The sequence below is a fragment of the Carassius gibelio genome, chromosome B6 (assembly GCF_023724105.1).
Source record: "Carassius gibelio isolate Cgi1373 ecotype wild population from Czech Republic chromosome B6, carGib1.2-hapl.c, whole genome shotgun sequence".
NCBI classification, from domain to species: Eukaryota; Metazoa; Chordata; class Actinopteri; order Cypriniformes; family Cyprinidae; genus Carassius; species Carassius gibelio.
This window is the reverse complement of record NC_068401.1, coordinates 25,279,016-25,298,197: the sequence shown is the minus strand read 5'-3', so window position 1 is coordinate 25,298,197 and position 19,182 is coordinate 25,279,016. Positions and strand designations below refer to the sequence as shown.

General features: G+C 36.0%; 2 protein-coding genes across 2 annotated transcripts; both read right to left on the bottom strand.

The window, feature by feature from the left end:
- Window positions 1–46: 46 nt before the first annotated feature.
- Window positions 47–11,578, bottom strand: LOC127959664 (cation channel sperm-associated targeting subunit tau-like). The gene is made up of 10 exons (XM_052558964.1): window positions 11,403–11,578; window positions 10,522–10,602; window positions 9,942–10,056; window positions 9,540–9,668; window positions 9,408–9,452; window positions 4,002–4,070; window positions 3,792–3,883; window positions 3,600–3,707; window positions 283–449; window positions 47–212 (listed from the first exon to the last, which is right to left on the bottom strand). Exons 1-9 carry the CDS (start codon window positions 11,444–11,446, stop codon window positions 287–289), a joined length of 846 nt encoding a protein of 281 aa, XP_052414924.1. The 5' UTR covers window positions 11,447–11,578; the 3' UTR covers window positions 47–212; window positions 283–286.
- Window positions 11,579–12,456: 878 nt separating this feature from the next.
- On the bottom strand, window positions 12,457–18,944 carry atg3 (autophagy related 3). The gene is made up of 12 exons (XM_052558963.1): window positions 18,734–18,944; window positions 17,806–17,847; window positions 17,670–17,719; window positions 15,935–16,005; window positions 15,698–15,805; window positions 15,554–15,603; window positions 14,922–15,009; window positions 14,784–14,818; window positions 14,520–14,675; window positions 14,270–14,397; window positions 14,103–14,171; window positions 12,457–12,874 (listed from the first exon to the last, which is right to left on the bottom strand). The coding sequence occupies exons 1-12, from the start codon at window positions 18,803–18,805 to the stop codon at window positions 12,793–12,795; spliced, it is 951 nt and encodes a 316-aa protein (XP_052414923.1). The 5' UTR covers window positions 18,806–18,944; the 3' UTR covers window positions 12,457–12,792.
- Window positions 18,945–19,182: the final 238 nt, after the last annotated feature.

Below are 19,182 nucleotides of genomic sequence, written 5' to 3'. Positions count from 1 at the left end.
CACGCCTTCGGTATTAAGGGGGTTATAAGTAAAACAAAACCAAATATTTATTGTCCAGCATCTTTATTGAGACATTCATAAGCAAAACATTCACACACATTGTGTAAGAGATCAAAAACTGTTCTAAACACCACATCATCTTATAATCAACTGTCTTCTGATTCTTTCTGTTGGAGAATGTGGCAGGTTTCATTTTAAGGTGAAGTTTTATCCTGTGAAAGTGGAGTCATAGGTTAAAAGGGTAGTGATTACATATGGAAAAGCTTACATTTGTGTGTTTACATGGTTACAGGACTGGACTTGCTGATGTGTTTGGTTGCTTTTCTGATTCCAGGTTATTTGTTGTCCAGGGGGATTCGGGCTCCTGTCTCAGAACCAGTTTCTCCAGAAACTGAACAACATCTTGCTTCGTCTCACATTGTTCTAGAGTTTTATAAAGCTTGGGTAACCTGGGGGCACCACAAAAGGGGGATCTGAAGAGTCATTGCACAGCTATTTTTTAATACATTGTAAATAGTGTAAAAAGACTGTCAAGTAAAAATAAAACCTATATGGTCATATGACTATGCACTGTATTCTGATGCATATATACATAATTAATTTTGTTGGCAAAACAGCAAAAACACATGACATTGACAATGCTGTGTCTAACATTTATCTTATTTAACTTTTGTATAAAATAAGGGACATTTTTACCCTCACATCTTAAAATACAAACTAAACGTGTGAAGATTTTTCTGAACTTAGTGTCAGAAATGAATGGGTTAAAAAGACTCATGCTAATAAGGAAGAAATATTAGAAAGATTCTGTAAGTTAATCATTATAAATTGTTACACACACACATACACAAAAATCTCTGCACATTTTTTTTATTTTATTTTATCATTTATTTATAGCAGCTCTGGAGAAAACAGTGATGTCATCATCAGAACACTCCAGTTTTTATCCAATAATGACCGTGCAGTTATATTGCCTTATTAAGTGTCGCCAACTAAGCAAGCCAAAGGTGACAGTGGAAAGGAACCGAAACTCCATGAGTAAGAGAAAGAGAGAAAAAAAAACCTTGGGAGAAATTAATTGATTGATATCATTAAGAATAGGATAAGCATTTTTAATAGGCTAAAGATTTTTTGTCTGTTTTTTGTTCTTTGCTAGGGTTCTCTTTCCTTTTTTCTGCACCATGGGAGAAAGCAACCTTCAGTGGCCAGTTGCCAACAATGCAGCCATTCATTAATGATACAGCTATAATGGCATCATTAATCGAGGAATATAAAACAAATCCATAACCCATGCTGACTGTTGTTCATAATAACCTTTGCATTGGTCACATATCCAAACACAGAAAACAGGGAGCACAGCTCCTCACTGTCCAAGCTGTATGGCAGGTTTGATATGTAAAGACTTGTCTTTCTTTTTGCAGCATTTGGAATTCTCATTTTGGCTCGCCTGGCGTTCCTCGTAGGACTTGTAATGACTTATAGAAACTAGATGGTCATTTAGGAGCATACCGTCTAGCTTCTTAATTGCCAAATCAGCAGCCTCTGGTGTGGCATAATGGACAAAACCTTTTGGTTGACCATTACTGTAGCAGACCACTCGACTGGAGAGAACTTCCCCAAAGTATGAGAAAGTGTCATATAGAGCAAGGTCATCGGTGTCTCTTGCTATGCCCTTAATAATTATATTTCCAATCCCACTTTTTCTCAAAGTAGAATTGCGTTTAGCCCACTTGATTTGCATGGGTGTGCTCAAGAGGTCAGAAAAAATCATAGCATTTAGGGCATTTTGTGCATCGTGACGGTGTGCAAAAGTAACAAAGCCAAATCCACGAGGGAGGTGGGTTGCTCTGTCTCTGCACACTTTCACAAAACAGACTGGTCCAAATGGGAGGAAGATTGAAAGCAGCACCTGTTCGGTTACACGTGGGTGCAAATTACCCACAAACAAAGGGCCCGACTGGTCTCTTTCACCTTTAACATCACCTAAACCATAGCAGGTGGACATTTTGACTGACTCTGAAAGAAGACTTTTTTCAAAAAGCTCTTGGTCCAAAGCAAACCTCTGTGTGGAACTCACAATGTTCAAATCGCAAATTCTATATAGGTATAGGTATAGTTCAAATCCTAAATTCGCTGTTGCAACTGTTGTATCTGCAAGGAAATGCCTAAGTCAGAAGCATCAGTCAGAAATGATTAAGAATCTGACAGCTTTGCTGCTTTTATAGGCGGAACATTCTAAAATGCCAAATTATGACATCATCAAGTGACATCCTCCTAGCTACATTCCTCAACAGTAAAACACAATTAAAGCTATTTTGGTCTGATTTTAGACATTGAAATTAAGTCCTAAACATTAATTACAGCAAAATAAATCAAACTAATGCCCTACATGTATGAGATAAAACAAGTACATTAAAGCTGCGGTAGGGAACTTTTGACGCTCTAGCGGTTAATAAACAGAACTGCTTGCGTCTTGCGGAAGAACATCGTAGCCGGAACTACTTCTCTCTGTTTATGTCTATGAAGAATCACAAAGGTACTGGGTTACTCTGCCGCGGTACCCCCGAAGCAATCTAAAATAGTCCAAATATAAACACTTATTATAAGTGCACCCTAGTGATTAAGGACAAGCCAAAAACACGGTTTGGAAAATGGATTCATGGTGTACTCGCTTATTATATACATTTTTCTACATTTTGAACACAAACAAAGTTATGGACCGCAGCTCTGATTGGTTATTTTTTACCGGGAGCGATGGAGTTTCTGCAAATGGCAATAGGACCACTGGGAGGAGCCAGAGGAGCTTGATTTTTTCCCAGATTATCTGTCTCATATTCTACTGTCAGGACATAATGACAGGTTTAATACATTTGTAAAAAATATTTTTTTACAAAAGTTCCCTACAGCACCTTTAAAGCGATGGAATTTAAATGCCGCAACAGAATTTTATAAAAGTTTGGATAGTTTATATTTACATTTAGGTTTTCATTTTACTTTCAGGTTTTAATTTCTAGTCATTTTGTTAGGTGCTTCTGTCATTGGTATTATTTTTCAAATATTTTTATTTAGCTTTCATTATTTTTATTTCAGTCATTTTAATTATATAACTCATTGTTTCTCATTTGTGTTTACATTTTTCAAGTTTTTATGACATATTTATATTTTATTTATTCATTGTTTCAGCTTTATTTCAATTATCAAAAAACGTTTTTATATATATATATATATATATATATATATATATATATATATATATATTTTCTGTTTTAATTTTAGGTAACAATACAGGTTTGATAATCTGTAGTTCCAGTTTATTATGTAATTCAAGTTTAAATTATTTTTTATGAGCTTTTGCCATTTTTATTATACTTCTTTTTAGCTTTAATTGTTATTCTATTAATAATGTTGTGTTTTTTAAGAGTTCTTCATCAAATATATATATATATTTTTGTATTTGTATTTCAGCTTTATTTCATTTACAGAATAAGTATTTCTGGGTGAACTATTTCTTTACAGAGGTTATTATTACCGGTAACACAGTGTAGCCTATGACATTACAAAAATGTACATTGAATTAAACATTCAAATATAGTTCTCACCTGCCTCTCTTCTCTATTTGGTCCATAAGATCACTGGGATCTCTGCCTCCTTGGCTGTCTCTTTGAATCAAATGAGAAATAATGTCTGACTGAGTGGTTTTTACATTACTGAAAGAGAAGAAAAAGAAGCAAGTTTAGTGGCTCACGTGAAAAACCAGTAATTTGACTGTTTATTTTAGGAGGAAATCTCACTGGTCAGGATCATGGAGGTTGTCGGGTGAAGGACAGTGGGGAAAAAGGGATTTTTCCACTTGTTCCTCCACAGTCCTTTGAGGATGCTTCACCTAAAGAAACACCAGAACACCATTATGAACAGTTTATCATTCTAAAATGCTTATGTCTAACTGACCATAAAGAGCTTATATATAAAACATTACAGCATTCCTAAGTAATATTACTGACCTGATGAGAGTGTCCATAACCAAATGACCCATATGTTATGGCCATCTCAACATCTAACTTGCAAACAACCTACAATCAAACAGAAAATCATATTTTTTTCTCTTACACATGAACCCAACAATGCACTTTCCTAGAATAGAGCACAATTTGGTCGTTTTGTAGTGAGAACTCGTAGATAAACAATTATGTAACATAAAATTGACATAGCATAAAAGATGGGCAGTTAGTTAAAAATTATCTTAGGATACATCTGCAAACCTGATATGTACCAATTGTATAGTTCTGATTTATACTTCTCATACATTTACTTTTTTTTATTATTAATATTTGAAAATACACTTTATATTGCTAAGACTAAAAAATAAATTAAAAAAGGATATACTGTTTAGTCAATACTTAATTTTATATTCTCAGATAGATAGAAGATTTAGCACTTCCTATCAAAGACTACAAATGTCGAAATTAAAAAAAGAAACAAATCAATGAGGTGCATTTACATATAAAAACATTTCTGCTTCCGGCTTTGCTACCGTTCGGACGTTCTAGCTTACTGCTTTGCGCTTTGCTTCTTATTTCTGTACTTTTCTCTGATTTTTCTAAGATTTTTACTTCAGCAGATCAGCACAGTGCTCAAACAACAGATTTTTGGCACAAACTCTAAAACTAAAAACATTGGGACTGCAAAAAGAAGACTTTGTCTCCCACTGCTAACAGCTTACATTCCTGTGACGGGATAACAGCTGCCTACATTCAAACAGAAGAGAGAGAAAATGCCTCCTGTTGGATCTACTTGTTGCATTAACTGCTGCAAACTTCTACAAAGGATTGTGATTCTTGAAACAAAGTTTCTTTCTGGATTTCCAAAACAGACGGAACACTTAGCAGACCGTCGTCATGGACCCCCTCAGCACACAGCCGGTGAGTCCCATGAATCTTCTGAATCTCAACAGTTTATACCAAGTGTAGAGGAACAAGCCGAAACTGATCGCCACACTAATCGATGGCACAAACAGGGAGCGAGACCCAAAGGAACACGAGATATCAGATTGTCACGAGTTTCTCGTATTGCTGCCATTGCTTCCTCTACCCCAGATTCGACTATGACTAGGCTTGTAAATACTGGTATTCTACCACCCCCTATACATCTGGAGAACAGATTTGAAGCATTAATAAATGTGGGTGAGGAATCCCCAAATGTATTTAAACATGGATCTGATCAGCCAGCAGCTAACACTGCTACTAACAGGTGCTCAAGGACGAGCAGACAGCGGCTTTCAGCTCAGAGCGCAGCCGAGCCAAGGACTCTGATAGTGGGTGACTCTTTTATCAGAAACATCCGTAGCAGGACTACAACAACATGCTGCCTTCTTCAAGCAACGGTCTCTGATGTGAACAAGGAACTTCAGAACATTCTGATGAAGCACAAGACTGCAAATCAAATCATCATCCATGTGGGAAAGAATGATATTCGGAAAGAGCAGTCAGAACTCCTTAAGAAGGACTTCATTGAACTCTTTGAAACACTTCAAAGACTCAAAGTTCAGTCGTTCATCAGTGGACCACTCCCAGCAAGGGGAACAAATATGTTTTCACGGTTGCTTGGGCTCAACAAATGGCTACAAAGATCTTGTAATACAAAAGGAGTCAATTTCATCGACAACTTCAATATTTTCTGGGGCCATAGACAATTGTTTAAACCAGATGGCCTCCACCCAAACAAACTTGGTGCAAGAGTGTTTAAGGACAATATCTTCTTCTCCCTTCGTCATCCTTCAGCAGAGTATGTCAATCCATTCAGCACACACACAGGGTCCGAGTCATCATGTGGTTGACATATCCCACAAGGACACTGATAACACCACCCAGCCAAAACAAACACTGCTGATAGACACTATCCCGGCTGAGCCCTGCCCACAGAGCTCCTCACAGACTGACTGTGATGTATCAAAACAGCTACAAGATTCACCACCCAAGTACGACTTTCTGGAAAACAGCCAGGGAAGCCAGGACAACACATCATAGCCACCGGAAACACCAGAGACACAGCCCATCTCACCAGACACATTATCCCTCTCTCCAGCATCTCCACTTCTGTGCTTCTCACAGAAAATGGAGGAATTGGTGTATGTTGGGACTAAACTCTCCCACTCATTCGCTGCTAGCCCGCAGATATAAACAAAAAAACGGCGGGCCCCCCAACCACCAAAGTTTGTGGGCCCTGTTCCTATGAGAGCTCTCCGACCGCTGCCACATCGCCAGGGCCCAAACCCTCTATCTACTGAAGTTGAACCAAAAACAACTGATAGCAGCTCTCAGTGATATGTGTCGGGTCCCCGCTATAATAGCAGCAACATTCACAATTGCTTACAGACCAAGCGGGAACCGAGTGTGCCTGCAGCTTTCTCTATTTCAGTTTTATCACGTGATAGAAAGTCTAAGGCCTTCTCAAGCCGAAGGGCAAACTCATCTAATCTGCGTCATCTAATTATGCATCAAACTAAGATTGATATAAAGACACCAAGCACTGCCATCAAGTTAGCACTTTTAAACATTCGCTCACTAAAAAATAAATCATTTCTAATCAATGACTTTATAACCACAAACAATCTGGATTTTATGTTTCTAAATGAAACATGGCTAGAAGACAGCTGCAGTGCAACAATCCTAAATGAAGCAGCCCCTCCTAACTTCACTTACATGAGTGTTTGCAGGACTGTTAGGAGAGGTGGGGGTGTAGCTGCTCTATTTAAAGATGTCTATCAATGCAAGCAAGTGTCATTTGGTCAGTACTTGTCTTTCGAATATCTAGGGATTGTGCTGAAAGGTGCTGCACGCATTCTGTTTATTATTATTTACAGGCCTCCAAAATACTCTCCAGCCTTTGTTGAAGAGGTCACAGAAATGTTATCAATAATTTCCTCAGAGTTTGACTGTTTTGCAATTGCAGGGGATTTTAATATTCACATAGATAATGCAGAAAACAAAACTACAAAAGAAATGATAACGGTTCTAAACACTTTTGACCTGATTCAGCATGTGCATGGACCCACACACAAAGGTCGACACACTCTGGATCTAATCATCAGTAGGAGTCTAAACATTTCATCCATTGTTACTAAGGACATAGCACTATCTGATCACTTCTGTATTTTCTTTGATATATTGATCTCTGCTACCACTGAATCTAGATCTGTCTCTGTCAGAAGGAGATGCATAAACGAGAACACAAGTGTACTATTTATGGAGGCTATATCTTTAACACCAAGCATTTCTGCAGACTCTGTTGATATTCTCCTTGATTCCTTCAACTCAAAAGTTAAGAATGTTATTGATGATATTGCTCCAATAATAGTCAGTAAGAAAACAAACAGACAGAAATCAGTTTGGAGAAGATCAACAGCAGTTCAGACTATGAAAAGACAATGCAGAAAAGCCGAGAGGATGTGGAGGAAGACGAAACTTGAAATTCACTATAGCATCTATAAATTTCATTTCATTTTTCATTTTCATTTAACTGACGCTTTTATCCAAAGCGACTTACAATTGCTATATATGTCAGAGGTCACACGCCTCTGGAGCAACTAGGGGTTAAGTGTCTTGCTCAGGGACACATTGGTGTCTCAAAGTGGATTTGAACCTGGGTCTCTCACACCAAAGGCATGCATCTTATCCACTACGCCAACACCACCCCATAAAGAGAGCCTTCATGCTTTTAATGTGAAACTAGCCACTGCTAGACAGAATTTCTTCTCAAACCTTATAAACAGTAACTTAAATAACACTCGTACTCTTTTTGCCACTGTTGAGAGACTGACAAACCCCCCAAGTCAGATTCCAAGTGAAATGCTCTCAGACAGCAAATGCAATGAGTTTGCTTCTTTCTTTTCTGAGAAGATCATAAATATCAGGAAGGCGATTAGCACATCCTCAAGTAATGCAGAGGTCAAACAGATTCGGCCAAAATATCAAAATGATACTATGTCTATTTTTGAAACAATTGATAGCAAAATTCTGGAAGACATAGTGCAGCAACTAAAATCATCAACCTGTTGTCTTGACACACTTCCCACATCTTTTTTCAAAAGTGTGCTTGACTGCTCATACTTAGAAGGGAGAGGCTATTATGTGAGTATAGGAGAGCATACGTCTAAGTGGATGTCCATGACATGCGGAGTCCCACAAGGCTCAATTCTTGCACCGCTCTTGTTTAGCCTGTATATGCTTCCACTAAGTCAAATAATGAGAAAGAACCAAATTGCCTACCACAGCTATGCTGATGATACCCAGATTTACCTAGCCTTATCTCCAAATGACTACAGCCCCATTGACTCCCTCTGCCAGTGCATTGATGAAATTAATAGTTGGATGTGCCAGAACTATCTTCAGTTAAATAAAGAAAAAACTGAAGTCATTGCATTTGGAAACAAAGATGAAGTGTTCAAGGTGAATGCATACCTTGACTCTAGGGGTCAAACAACTAAAAATCAAGTCAGGAATCTTGGTGTGATTCTGGACACAGACCTTAGTTTCAGTAGTCATGTCAAAGCAGTAACTAAATCAGCATACTATCATCTAAAAAACATTGCAAGAATTAGATGTTTTGTTTCCAGTCAAGACTTGGAGAAACTTGTTCATGCCTTTATCACCAGCAGGGTGGACTATTGTAATGGGCTCCTCACTGGCCTTCCCAAAAAGACCATTAGACAGCTGCAGCTCATGCAGAACGCTGCTGCCAGGATTCTGACTAGAACCAGAAAATCTGAGCATATCACACCAGTCCTCAGGTCTTTACACTGGCTTCCAGTTACATTTAGGATTGATTTTAAAGTACTTTTACTCATATATAAGTCACTAAATGACCTAGGACCGAAATATATTGTAGATATACTCACTGAATATAAACCTAACAGAGCACTCAGATCACTAGGATCGAGTCAGTTAGAAATACCAAGGGTTCACACAAAACAAGGGGAGTCCGCCTTTAGTTACTATGCTGCCCGCAGTTGGAATCAGCTTCCAGAAGAGATCAGATGTGCTAAAACACTAGTCACATTTAAAACTAGACTCAAAACCCATCTGTTTAGCTCTGCCCTTATTGAATGAGCACTGTGCAATGTCCGAACAGATTGCACTATATTTTCACTGTTTTATTTATTTATTATTATTATTTTATCATTTTAAAAGTTTTAAAATTGCTTGTTTTATTTTTGTTAATTTTTTTCTTCATGATTATTTTACTTTCTTTTATGTAAAGCACTTTGAATTACCATTGTGTACGAAATGTGCTATATAAATAAACTTGCCTTGCCTTGCCTATAAACAGAGTTAATTTAATTTCCATGCCAAATTTAAGTGTTGTTTTTCTTTACACACACAAACACAAACAACAGTAAACCTGGTGGTTACCTGCTTATTGAGGATCACATTAAACTGATGACTGACAATGGATTCCTGGATAAAGATAATCTCATCATTATTTTTCAGTCATCAGGAGGTTTGAGAATTTGTAAAAAAAAAATTTTTTTTAAAAAGCCATACATTGAGAACTTTCAACACATTGAAGAAAGCACTGCCCATTGGTTTAGGATCTCTTGCTGCTGGCTCAAAGAAAAGAAGCTCCACCATGATTTGATTGGGATTCACAGCACTGGAATTCTGCTCAGGTATCTGAATTAAAAAAATAAAAAAATAAAACAGGCATAAAGCTGAATGAAAATACATAAGCACATCACACAAACACAATTTTTGAGAACTGAAAAATGGCTGAATATAATTTTTTTTATCAGTGTTTTGGATTAAACTGTTGTTCCCAAATCAGTAAATAATACTAACATTACTGTGTGATACAGATCTTCTAACATCAGATCAGAACACATAAATTCAGCCAACACATCAAAAACACTCCATGGAAATGTGGAAGAATTCAGGGTAGTGACAAACCTGGATGGAGAAGTATTTCCACTCATCAAAGCAAAGTGAGAAATCTGCTTTGCCTCCTCTGGCATCTTTGCTGCTTTGAAGCTTGGTGCACTTTTCCTTTCCCCCAACAGATATCCTGAGAAAAAACTGAAAGTCTTTTGTGTAGAATGGATAAGTGATCAAAGAAAACGATGACAAAAAAAGTTCAGTGCTAAAATTATTTAAATTGCAAAATATTTAAATTTTTTATTTTGAGATGCTGGAAAATATAAGGATACATATGTTTGGAAACACTTTGCAATCCTTTATATGCACAGTCAGAACTCCTGTCTGAAAGCAAAAGCATTGCAGGCACATATGATGATGTCTGTATATACTATAGAAAAATGAATGTACTATACATGCACTTCAGTTAATTTATACCAAATACATCTGATTGCATGTAGTATGTATGCATGTACACTGTTAAAAATTAGGACAATCCTTGTTATTACCATTTACATATTTTATAATAGCATAATTGTACTTAAAAACTACAGAAAGGAGTTATGGGGGGGATCAATCAGCCAATGTATCTGTCTGTCTGTCTATAAATACTGACTGGCACTTCATGAGGCACCAGATTGTTCTCAGTCTCCTCAGTCGTCTCTTCATTCTCATTCTTTGAGTCCATGCTGTAAGTCTATGAAAACAAGTGTGTTAAAGAAAAAAATCAATAAATTATAACAAATCTGACACACAGGTAGAATTAATCTATTAAAAGTAACTCTAATATAATCATTGGTATAACCTGAATAGAAATATCAGATGCAAACAGGAAACAACAATAGGTCCTGAAACTATAAAAAAAAAAAAAAAAAAAAAAAAAAAAAAAAAAAACATTTATACAGAACTAATTATTTCTAAATTCTGGGATAGGTACAGTTCAGAAGGTCAGTGACAGGCTATATATATATATATATATATATATATATATATATATATATATATATGTGTGTGTGTGTGTGTGTGTGTGTGTGTGTGTGTTTAATAATAACTAACGTTATTTTGTCTAGGATTAATTTGGTTAGTTACAGTTTTATGTAACTAGCTACTTCTAGTGTTTCTAGTGTTTAATATAGCTTTGCCTCCAATGCATGTTAAAGAATAGTGAAAAAAGATATAATAGAGAAAGCAAAACAATACTTCAAAGGGAAATCTAGAAACTATTTTAATTAAAGAGCGATCTCAGACAAAGTCAGTCAGTATGACGTAATCGATGTCAGTTAGGTTTCAAAATGCTGGCGTCATGTCAATCGGATATTTTTCAAGCTAAAATTTATAAAAAGCAACAGCATATAACCAAAGTCTCTTTAATTTGTATTATATAGTCTTTGATATAACACAGTTAAGATTACAGACTACCAAGACATCTTAAAACCTTTACCCTGCAATGAACTGACGCAGATACTTAACAAATACTTTTATCTTTACAAACATCACCTTTTGCTTGTTTTCTCCGTTTGTTGGGTTGCCTCCATGTTCATCCATTGGATGTTTTTTAAATGAAATGTGACAGTTAAATCTTCTCACTGCTTCCTGGTTGCAGAATTATGATTGTGCCCTGTTACTGTAGTGTCAAAATTACATTAATTTATTCTAAATCTCCCTTAAGAATGTGACCGAGCCAATGAGAGCAGTTATAGGCGGAGCGACACCGTACTGGCCCCGCCCACTTTATATGGCGCAGCCACCAGCCAGAATAGTTCAATTTTCTTGCATGCCACAGTAACCGCAAACTGCAGTTATCGTAATAAATCCTTTCGGGCTAGACAGAACTGTAACAACAATATATATATAAAAAAAATTTGAAAAACGATTTAGGATCAAATCAAAATAAGACCTTCATTATACAGGGCCCGATTAGATTAAATATTTGAGCAGAGTATACTCAATCCGCATACAATATATTTACACACACACACACAAATATAAATATATATATTTATTTATTTTTACTTTAAGGCAATACTGCCCTTGATATTTAAAGAGTAATGTGTAATATGAATTTCTCCAGCCTTAGTAGCGAATACAAATAGTAAATCTGCTTAAAAAGTGAGTTTTATTAACTGAGGGTCAAACAATTAAGAGCATAATGTTTTTTCAGTTTTGCATTAAAACGTAGAATGCATTCAACCACCTTAAAAGACTAAACAGACCTATATTTATGATGTAAATTTGAATGTTTATCTATGGACCATCATGACAGAAATGCACAATGAGCTTGAAACAGGTTGAAATCCTTTCCAGCTTATCTTTCTCTTTTGTACTGTCAACAATATGTTAAAATCCACAAATACAATAATTGTGGTATATATCCCTTCTACAGATGCCTAATTTTGGATTGTGAATATGTTTTACCACAAAAATGGTCTCGATTCAAGACAGTGATTCTAACATTCAAAGAACAATGTGTTAATGGAAGTAGACACGTCCGACACCAGCAAAAGCTCAGCTCACACAAAATGATTCTGATCATACAAATAACACCCACATATTCTGACAGCCATTTATTATTTGCCATTAAAACAAGAGAAATGTCTCGTTATGTGTCACATAGGTTTTTTTGAAAAGTAAATATAAAATGAAACACTTTTAGTTTCAGGACAGCATTAAGAGCAAGTGGCTAATACAGAGATGAAGCTGAAGAATAGTAGAGAAAACTGGATTTAAATGTGTGTGGATAACCATCAGACTCAGCAGAACCCCTCCGAAGCATTTCCCAGAACAATCCCAGCATCTTTCCAGGACAGTGTCTCTATTGAGTTTTATATTGTCGCTGCTTCCTCAATGCAGTTACAATACTTGTCATATTTGAGGCCGTATCAGTGAGTTACATGGTGAAATGCCTTGTGTAATCATATTCTATTGTAGGAATGACGGCTTGCACAAACTTCAGGAAAATCAGAAGATACCTGGAGTTATTAAGGTTAAGGGAAACTGTGTTTAAAAAAAAAAAAAAAAAAGGTTACTCATGAGCCAACATAAACATTTGTTCAATACGGCATAAACATCAGGAAGAAGTCTACAAGATGTGTGTAGTTTAGGCACACTAAAGTTTAGTGTCAGTATCGATCTACACAGTATATGCACACAAACACGCACACGCACACACACACACACACTGTATAAGTTTTTAAAATGGCACAGCTTTTAAAATACCTGAAAGTACACTCTTAACATCAGTCAGTCAGTCATTATAATATGATATCTGGATAATCAAGTACTATTTAATGATACAACTTTAGTAATTATAATGAACTTGGTAACCATTTATAAATGCACAGACATTTTAACTGAATTTAGGACTGTTGGTAGTGCTTTGTTTGTCATTTAGTGTTTCTGTTAAAAAAGAAAAATAAATAAATAAATAATAATAATAATAATAATAATAATAATATTAATAATAGGGGGAAAAAATAAACATTCATACTGATAAGATGATGATAATAATAATAATTTGAATTCTACTAATAACAACAGTAAATAAATAATAAATGCTCGAGCTGCTGGATTTATGAATATTAATCAGGTTGTCCGTTCGTGGGAACTGATTTGCTGAAATCAAAACGGATGATAATAAGAGATTGCCATTTGCTCATTAGTTCTGCCCACTTCGCGCATGTCAGATAAAGTGACGCGAGTCGTGATGAACTAAAAAAATAACATATCGCTTGATGGAGAGTGAAACTCTGAAGCGCTCCGTCAGAGAGTGTTTGGCTAGTGAAAATATATCTGTGCTAAACTTATACTTAGCCTCCTACTCAAACACTGGCGAGTAAAATCAGAGAATCTATTAGCCATTGGCTAATATTAGACATCATTTAGTCGCCAGAGTGAAGACTTAGACGCATATGAACTTTTCCGCAGCAGAACGGTTTTCAACATTGTTTTCATGAGCAGCAAATCAGCATATTAGAATGATTTCTTAAGGATCATGTGACACCGAAAATCTGGAGTACTGATGCTGAGAATTCTGCTTTGCATCACAGAAATTAACATTACAGACACACACACACACACACACACACACACACACACACACACACACAGACACACACAGACACACACAAGACTTGAACGACAGTGTATGTGCTTAAGCATTTATTATAGTATTCTATTTTTTTTTTATAGAAAGGATACATATGGACCCCAAGTTCTCCTCCTCCTTCTGCCACGGTCTCGATAATCTTTTTCATCACCTCTGCATGTCTGACGAATAACATCAAGAGAGCAGCTTTTTAGTTTGCTGACTGTAAATGAGAGGTAAATGTAAATAAGAGGTAGATGCATGTCAAGTTTGTATATACCTGCATGGATGCACAGAGCACATAGCAGGTGGTGGCAGGTTGGGATGATTCTCAATGGTGACTGTTTTTTTAACATGATCCTGGCTGATGTCTTCATACATCTGATCCACCGTTAGAGGTTGTCTGTCCTGAAAAATAAGGACAACATGCAGGGTTTTAACAAAATGTGCTTCACTTTAGTGAAATGACTAAAACAGGCTTACATCAAATCACATTACTATCACATAAAATCAAAATATAGCAAAGTTACCTCATCATATCCAAACAGCCATAGTCTTGGTGTCTGGTAATATTTATCATATGTGATGTAAAGATCATAGGTTCTTGTCTGTAGAATGGCATCTTCCCCTCCAGCTTCTGTCTTGGTTTTACTTAAATCAGTCATTTTACTTGTGTCAAGAGTTGCCTAAACAAAGAATATGAAATATTATATATGTATGTATATGTATAATATGTATAATTCTGCAAAAGCAAATCTTGATGTTGAAAACTCATGTCCAGGATAATTTCTTACTTCATCTGTCTCCAAAAGTCCACTTTCTTCATATTCTGAAACATAAAATATAAAGTATACAATTACCAGTTATGGCTGTTACTACTAACTGATGATGTGTCATGAAAATAAAAAAGAATTTAAAACATTCAGAGCTACCTTCCATGTCTGCTGGCTCTCCATCGTCATCATCATCTTCATCACCATTTCCACATGCACCCGGCTGCACGTTCATATTCATATTGTCCTTCACATCCAAAACAATATACAGTATATTTTACATAAACACAATATGACTCATTTACTCATCCTCAGGGCATTCAAGAAATTTAGCATTACATCACTTCCTCACCTCTGCAGTGAATGGGTGCCGTCAGAATGAGAGTCCAAACAGCTGATAAAAACAAAACAGTAATCCACACCACTCCAGTCCATCATCAATTAATGTCTTGTTTAATGAAAACCTGTGTTTGTAGTTCATAACTACAGTTCCTCCACTGAAAAGTCCATCCCTGTTGTCCTCTCACATTAAAATCCACCGACATATTTGTTTAGAGCTGTTTTCACTTGTATAGCATGCTTGATCTGTGTATATTTTTCTCTTCAGATTTCTTAATTGAAGAAAGCAAAGTTACGGATAGACGATATGTATTTTAGCCAGAAGCAAGAGTTAAAAACATCTTAATGATAGAACTGTTCCTTTCAGACACAGTTTTTTTTTGCTTTACAAGATGTTAATCGATGGACTAGAGTTGCGTGGTTTACTTGTGGATTACTGTGAGGCTGCCTACCCTATTATCCAGTGAGATTTCCCGAACTGCTTCTGTCACCCCTGTAACACCTAGGAACACAAAAAGAGTCCATAAGTATGTCTGTCAGAAACTTAAGCATGACAAAAACGTGCTTTTAACGTGTTTTAAGATTCGGTTTCATACCAGAGTTATGATAGGTATCCACCCATCCTCCATCTCCATCATCTTCTTCTATAATGGCCTCCAGCTCGTCAGAGTACTCCATCTGTTTACAGCGCTTGTAACACGGGACTGAGCCATATTGTGACATTTACAAAACAGCTGTAGCACATTCATCACAGCTTCACACAACAATTACAACTGATTTATACTTTGGGAATGTACGTTTGAGAAACTGAATCATATTTTCACTTCCTTTACCATTTCGGGTTAACAGAAACTGCTTGTCTTTGGGCAGATAAGGCTTCACTTTTGCTTCTTCTCCAGATGCCCTAAAAGTAAAGAAAATCTATTCTCAACACTGTAAAAAGCCACAAAAGAGAATAGGCATTAAAAAAAGGAAGCTACATAATATTAGTCATGTGAAGTTTTATTAAAAAATAACAGTTTTTATGAAAATTCCCTCATATATCAAGGTTTTCCAAGTGACACAACTTGAGGGAACATAATATTAATGATTTTAAATTAATTAATAAATATGTTTGTTTACCTTAAGTCTGTTTTAGCTTAAATTTAATTACTTTAAATAATTTAATACATCTTAATTTAACAATCTTAATCTAAATCTGATAAAACCTCCCTTTGGCAACATTATTATTATTATGAATTTTTTTTTATTGCACAGATGTAAAGATTAGTGTGTACTAGGGTGACCACCCGTCCCGCGTAGCGCGTGCGCGCACAGCGTTTAAAACCCCATTCATGCGTCCCGCAAATTGAGACTGTGTCACGCATAATCAATGCTTGCTCAAAAAACATTGGTCGCTCTATATCCTCGCGCCCCAGGCAGCCAAACGAACATTAGGCTACTTGAAAGTTCAGCACGAGCGAGTTTGAATGAGAGATGAAGTTTACATCTTTATTATTTCTGTTTTAACGTTTTTCCTACATTATTTATATTAAAATATGTTATGTAGACAATAACTCCATTTACTTTTTGACTAATTTACTGAGGTGGCATCGTTGTTAACTTACAAAAATGATAATTTGGTGGATAATTTAAATTTTTCCGTTAATAACAGGTTGTGTATTCCGATGTAAAATTAACAGTCGCCTGAGGACCATCAACAACCATCTTATCTGAGCTCAAAACGCTGCTTGAGCCAGTGTCAAGATACTAAAAGTAATAAATACATAATTATGAACGTTTATGTGTGTTTATTTTTGTTCTCGGTACGTTATTTTAATAGCAATTAATGATTATGAACATAAAAGCATTACAAAAATATATATAAATATATATATATTATTATTACTATATACCATCGATGAAACCACAAAGCTGACGCGGGAGGTATGTATAAGTGCAATATAAAGTAATTTTGAGTATTATTGCTATTAGTATTATTTTCTAAAATTAGGTACATGTTATGTAAAAGTACACATGGCAATGTTTTTGCAACAGCTCCAAGTCTCACACGCAGGGTAGGCTATACGTCACTGTCCGAATCCGTTCACTTATTTATTTGTTCACTCCTTCCTGATATAGTGAACTCAACTGCCACACACTATATAGGGATTAGTGAATGAGTGAATTCCCTTCCCTTGAGTTGTGATGTTAGACTTTTTTTTTTTTAACTGTTCCTGTGGTGTTGAGCAACTACAATTCATTTTAATCCTATAATTTTATATTATAATTTATTTAAAGTTAATAAATTGTAATGAAAAATAAATAAAATAGCTAAATCAAATCGTAAGTGTAAGTGCATCTGTCAATGTTTAGGGGAATAGGGCATTATTAATATACCATGTAAGGTGGTACGTGCTAGAAATGGGTAAACTACTATCAGTGAGTCTGCCCATGGGGTGTCCCGCATTGTCCCTCAGAAACATACCCCTTGTCCCCCCTTGGGCTTATTAGCAGGTGGTCACCCTAGTGTGTACGCGTGTGTGTGTGTGTGTGTGTGTGTGTGTGTGTGTGTGTGTGATTTCTTGCCATTTCCATGTGGGACAGTGATGAACCAGATGATCTCCGGCTGCAACAAACTGTACAGAACACAAAAACACTGTTGTTCTTGAAACACTGTGTAAAAAGTATTTCAGACCGTAGCAAAATCAGAATGCACACTCACCTCCTCTGGAGTTATAACCCCAGTTTCTTTAAACTTAGATTCCTGGAAAAGGGAGATACATCAAAATGATTTACATTTTCTAACTAGTCTTTATAACAGGGTTGAACAATGTAGATGGCCTGGGTGTGTGACACAGCTTTGCCATCTCAAATGCCAGTTGACAAACTATCCCTTCCTTATTTGCTCATTTAAATGTCGGTTAACATAGATATGGCCCAAAAATTTATGTTTTGCACTGCACAAAATGTCATCGTTTAGAGTATATGTAAATTAATTTATAGTGGTAAATTGTAGCAATACATTCACATCTAAATTTACATGTATGCATTTTGTAGATGCTTTAATTCATAGCTACTTACACTGAATTCACACAATACATTTGATCAGTTCATGCATTCATGTATATATTGTCTATGCAATTAAGTTTAACATAATTCATAACAATGCACATCCATTATAACAAGTTAAAAGAAAAAAAAATCAAATACATTTTAGTTCTAACATTAAACAATTTTTACAGTAAATTAGAGTCTATAGATTAGCATGCACTGCTGTTCACAGTGTTGTTGCACAATTGACATAACTTTGAGTGATGTGGCATCCTATGCATCATTCCACGAAGAAAACATTACATATTTATGGTCTTAACTAAATCTCATTTCAAATTCCGTGCAATTCCAAACTTTTATTTCCTAAATTATATGTCACAGTCAAATATATATGGCGTCTATTGAACTTTGGGCCATCTGACAGGTTGCTAGTTTTCTAATGTTGTGACATGCACACCTGCTCGTACTGATCTCTGCTGACATCAATACAGCATAGGTTCAGTCATATCTGCTTACAGTTAAATGCTCGCATTTTACACTCATTAAACCCCTTGTTTAATGCTGCAGCTACAGGATCATGCTAACACTCATCGCCTTACCTTCAAAACTGGCGTTAAAAACTCCGCCACTCCCAAAGCAGTGCCTTTCACCGAGTTTATGACGTTCTGCATGCTGAAAGAAGCGTCTCCACGATAGATGTATTCACGCAGAGATTCAAATGAATTGTTATTGACTAACACTACACACAGAGTCTGTTTAAAGAACGTCTAATCGAGATACTACACCACATGACCTGAATCATCTGACATGAACTTCCGCATCCCAAATATCGCGATATTACGTGACGCCCATCATCGACAAGCAAAGTCTAAAAACTTCAATTTATATTACATTATAGACGTTTTATTTTATGAATATAGATAGCTTTGAGAATAGCTTTAGAATAACCAACTTTGAGTAGAACACTTTACACTTTAGAGATTATGAGGGACACGAAATGACATTTTCGTATAATTACCGATGATAAAATACGCATCCAGTAACCTAC

Excerpts from the sequence above, each read along its gene's own strand:
- LOC127959664 (XM_052558964.1), bottom strand. The coding sequence starts at position 11,446 with ATGAACATGGAGGCAACCCAACAAACGGAGAAAACAAGCAAAAG. Across the intron at positions 10,057-10,521 it reads TGGTGCCTCATGAAGTGCCA|GATATCTGTTGGGGGAAAGG; the intron begins GTCAGTATTTAT and ends GTTTTTTCTCAG. Across the intron at positions 9,453-9,539 it reads ATGTGTTGAAAGTTCTCAAT|GAATCCATTGTCAGTCATCA; the intron begins GTATGGCTTTTT and ends ATCTTTATCCAG.
- atg3 (XM_052558963.1), bottom strand. The coding sequence starts at position 18,805 with ATGCAGAACGTCATAAACTCGGTGAAAGGCACTGCTTTGGGAGTGGCG. Across the intron at positions 16,006-17,669 it reads CACTGTCCCACATGGAAATG|GGCATCTGGAGAAGAAGCAA; the intron begins GCAAGAAATCAC and ends CTTTACTTTTAG. Across the intron at positions 14,819-14,921 it reads AGAGCCAGCAGACATGGAAG|AATATGAAGAAAGTGGACTT; the intron begins GTAGCTCTGAAT and ends TTTATGTTTCAG.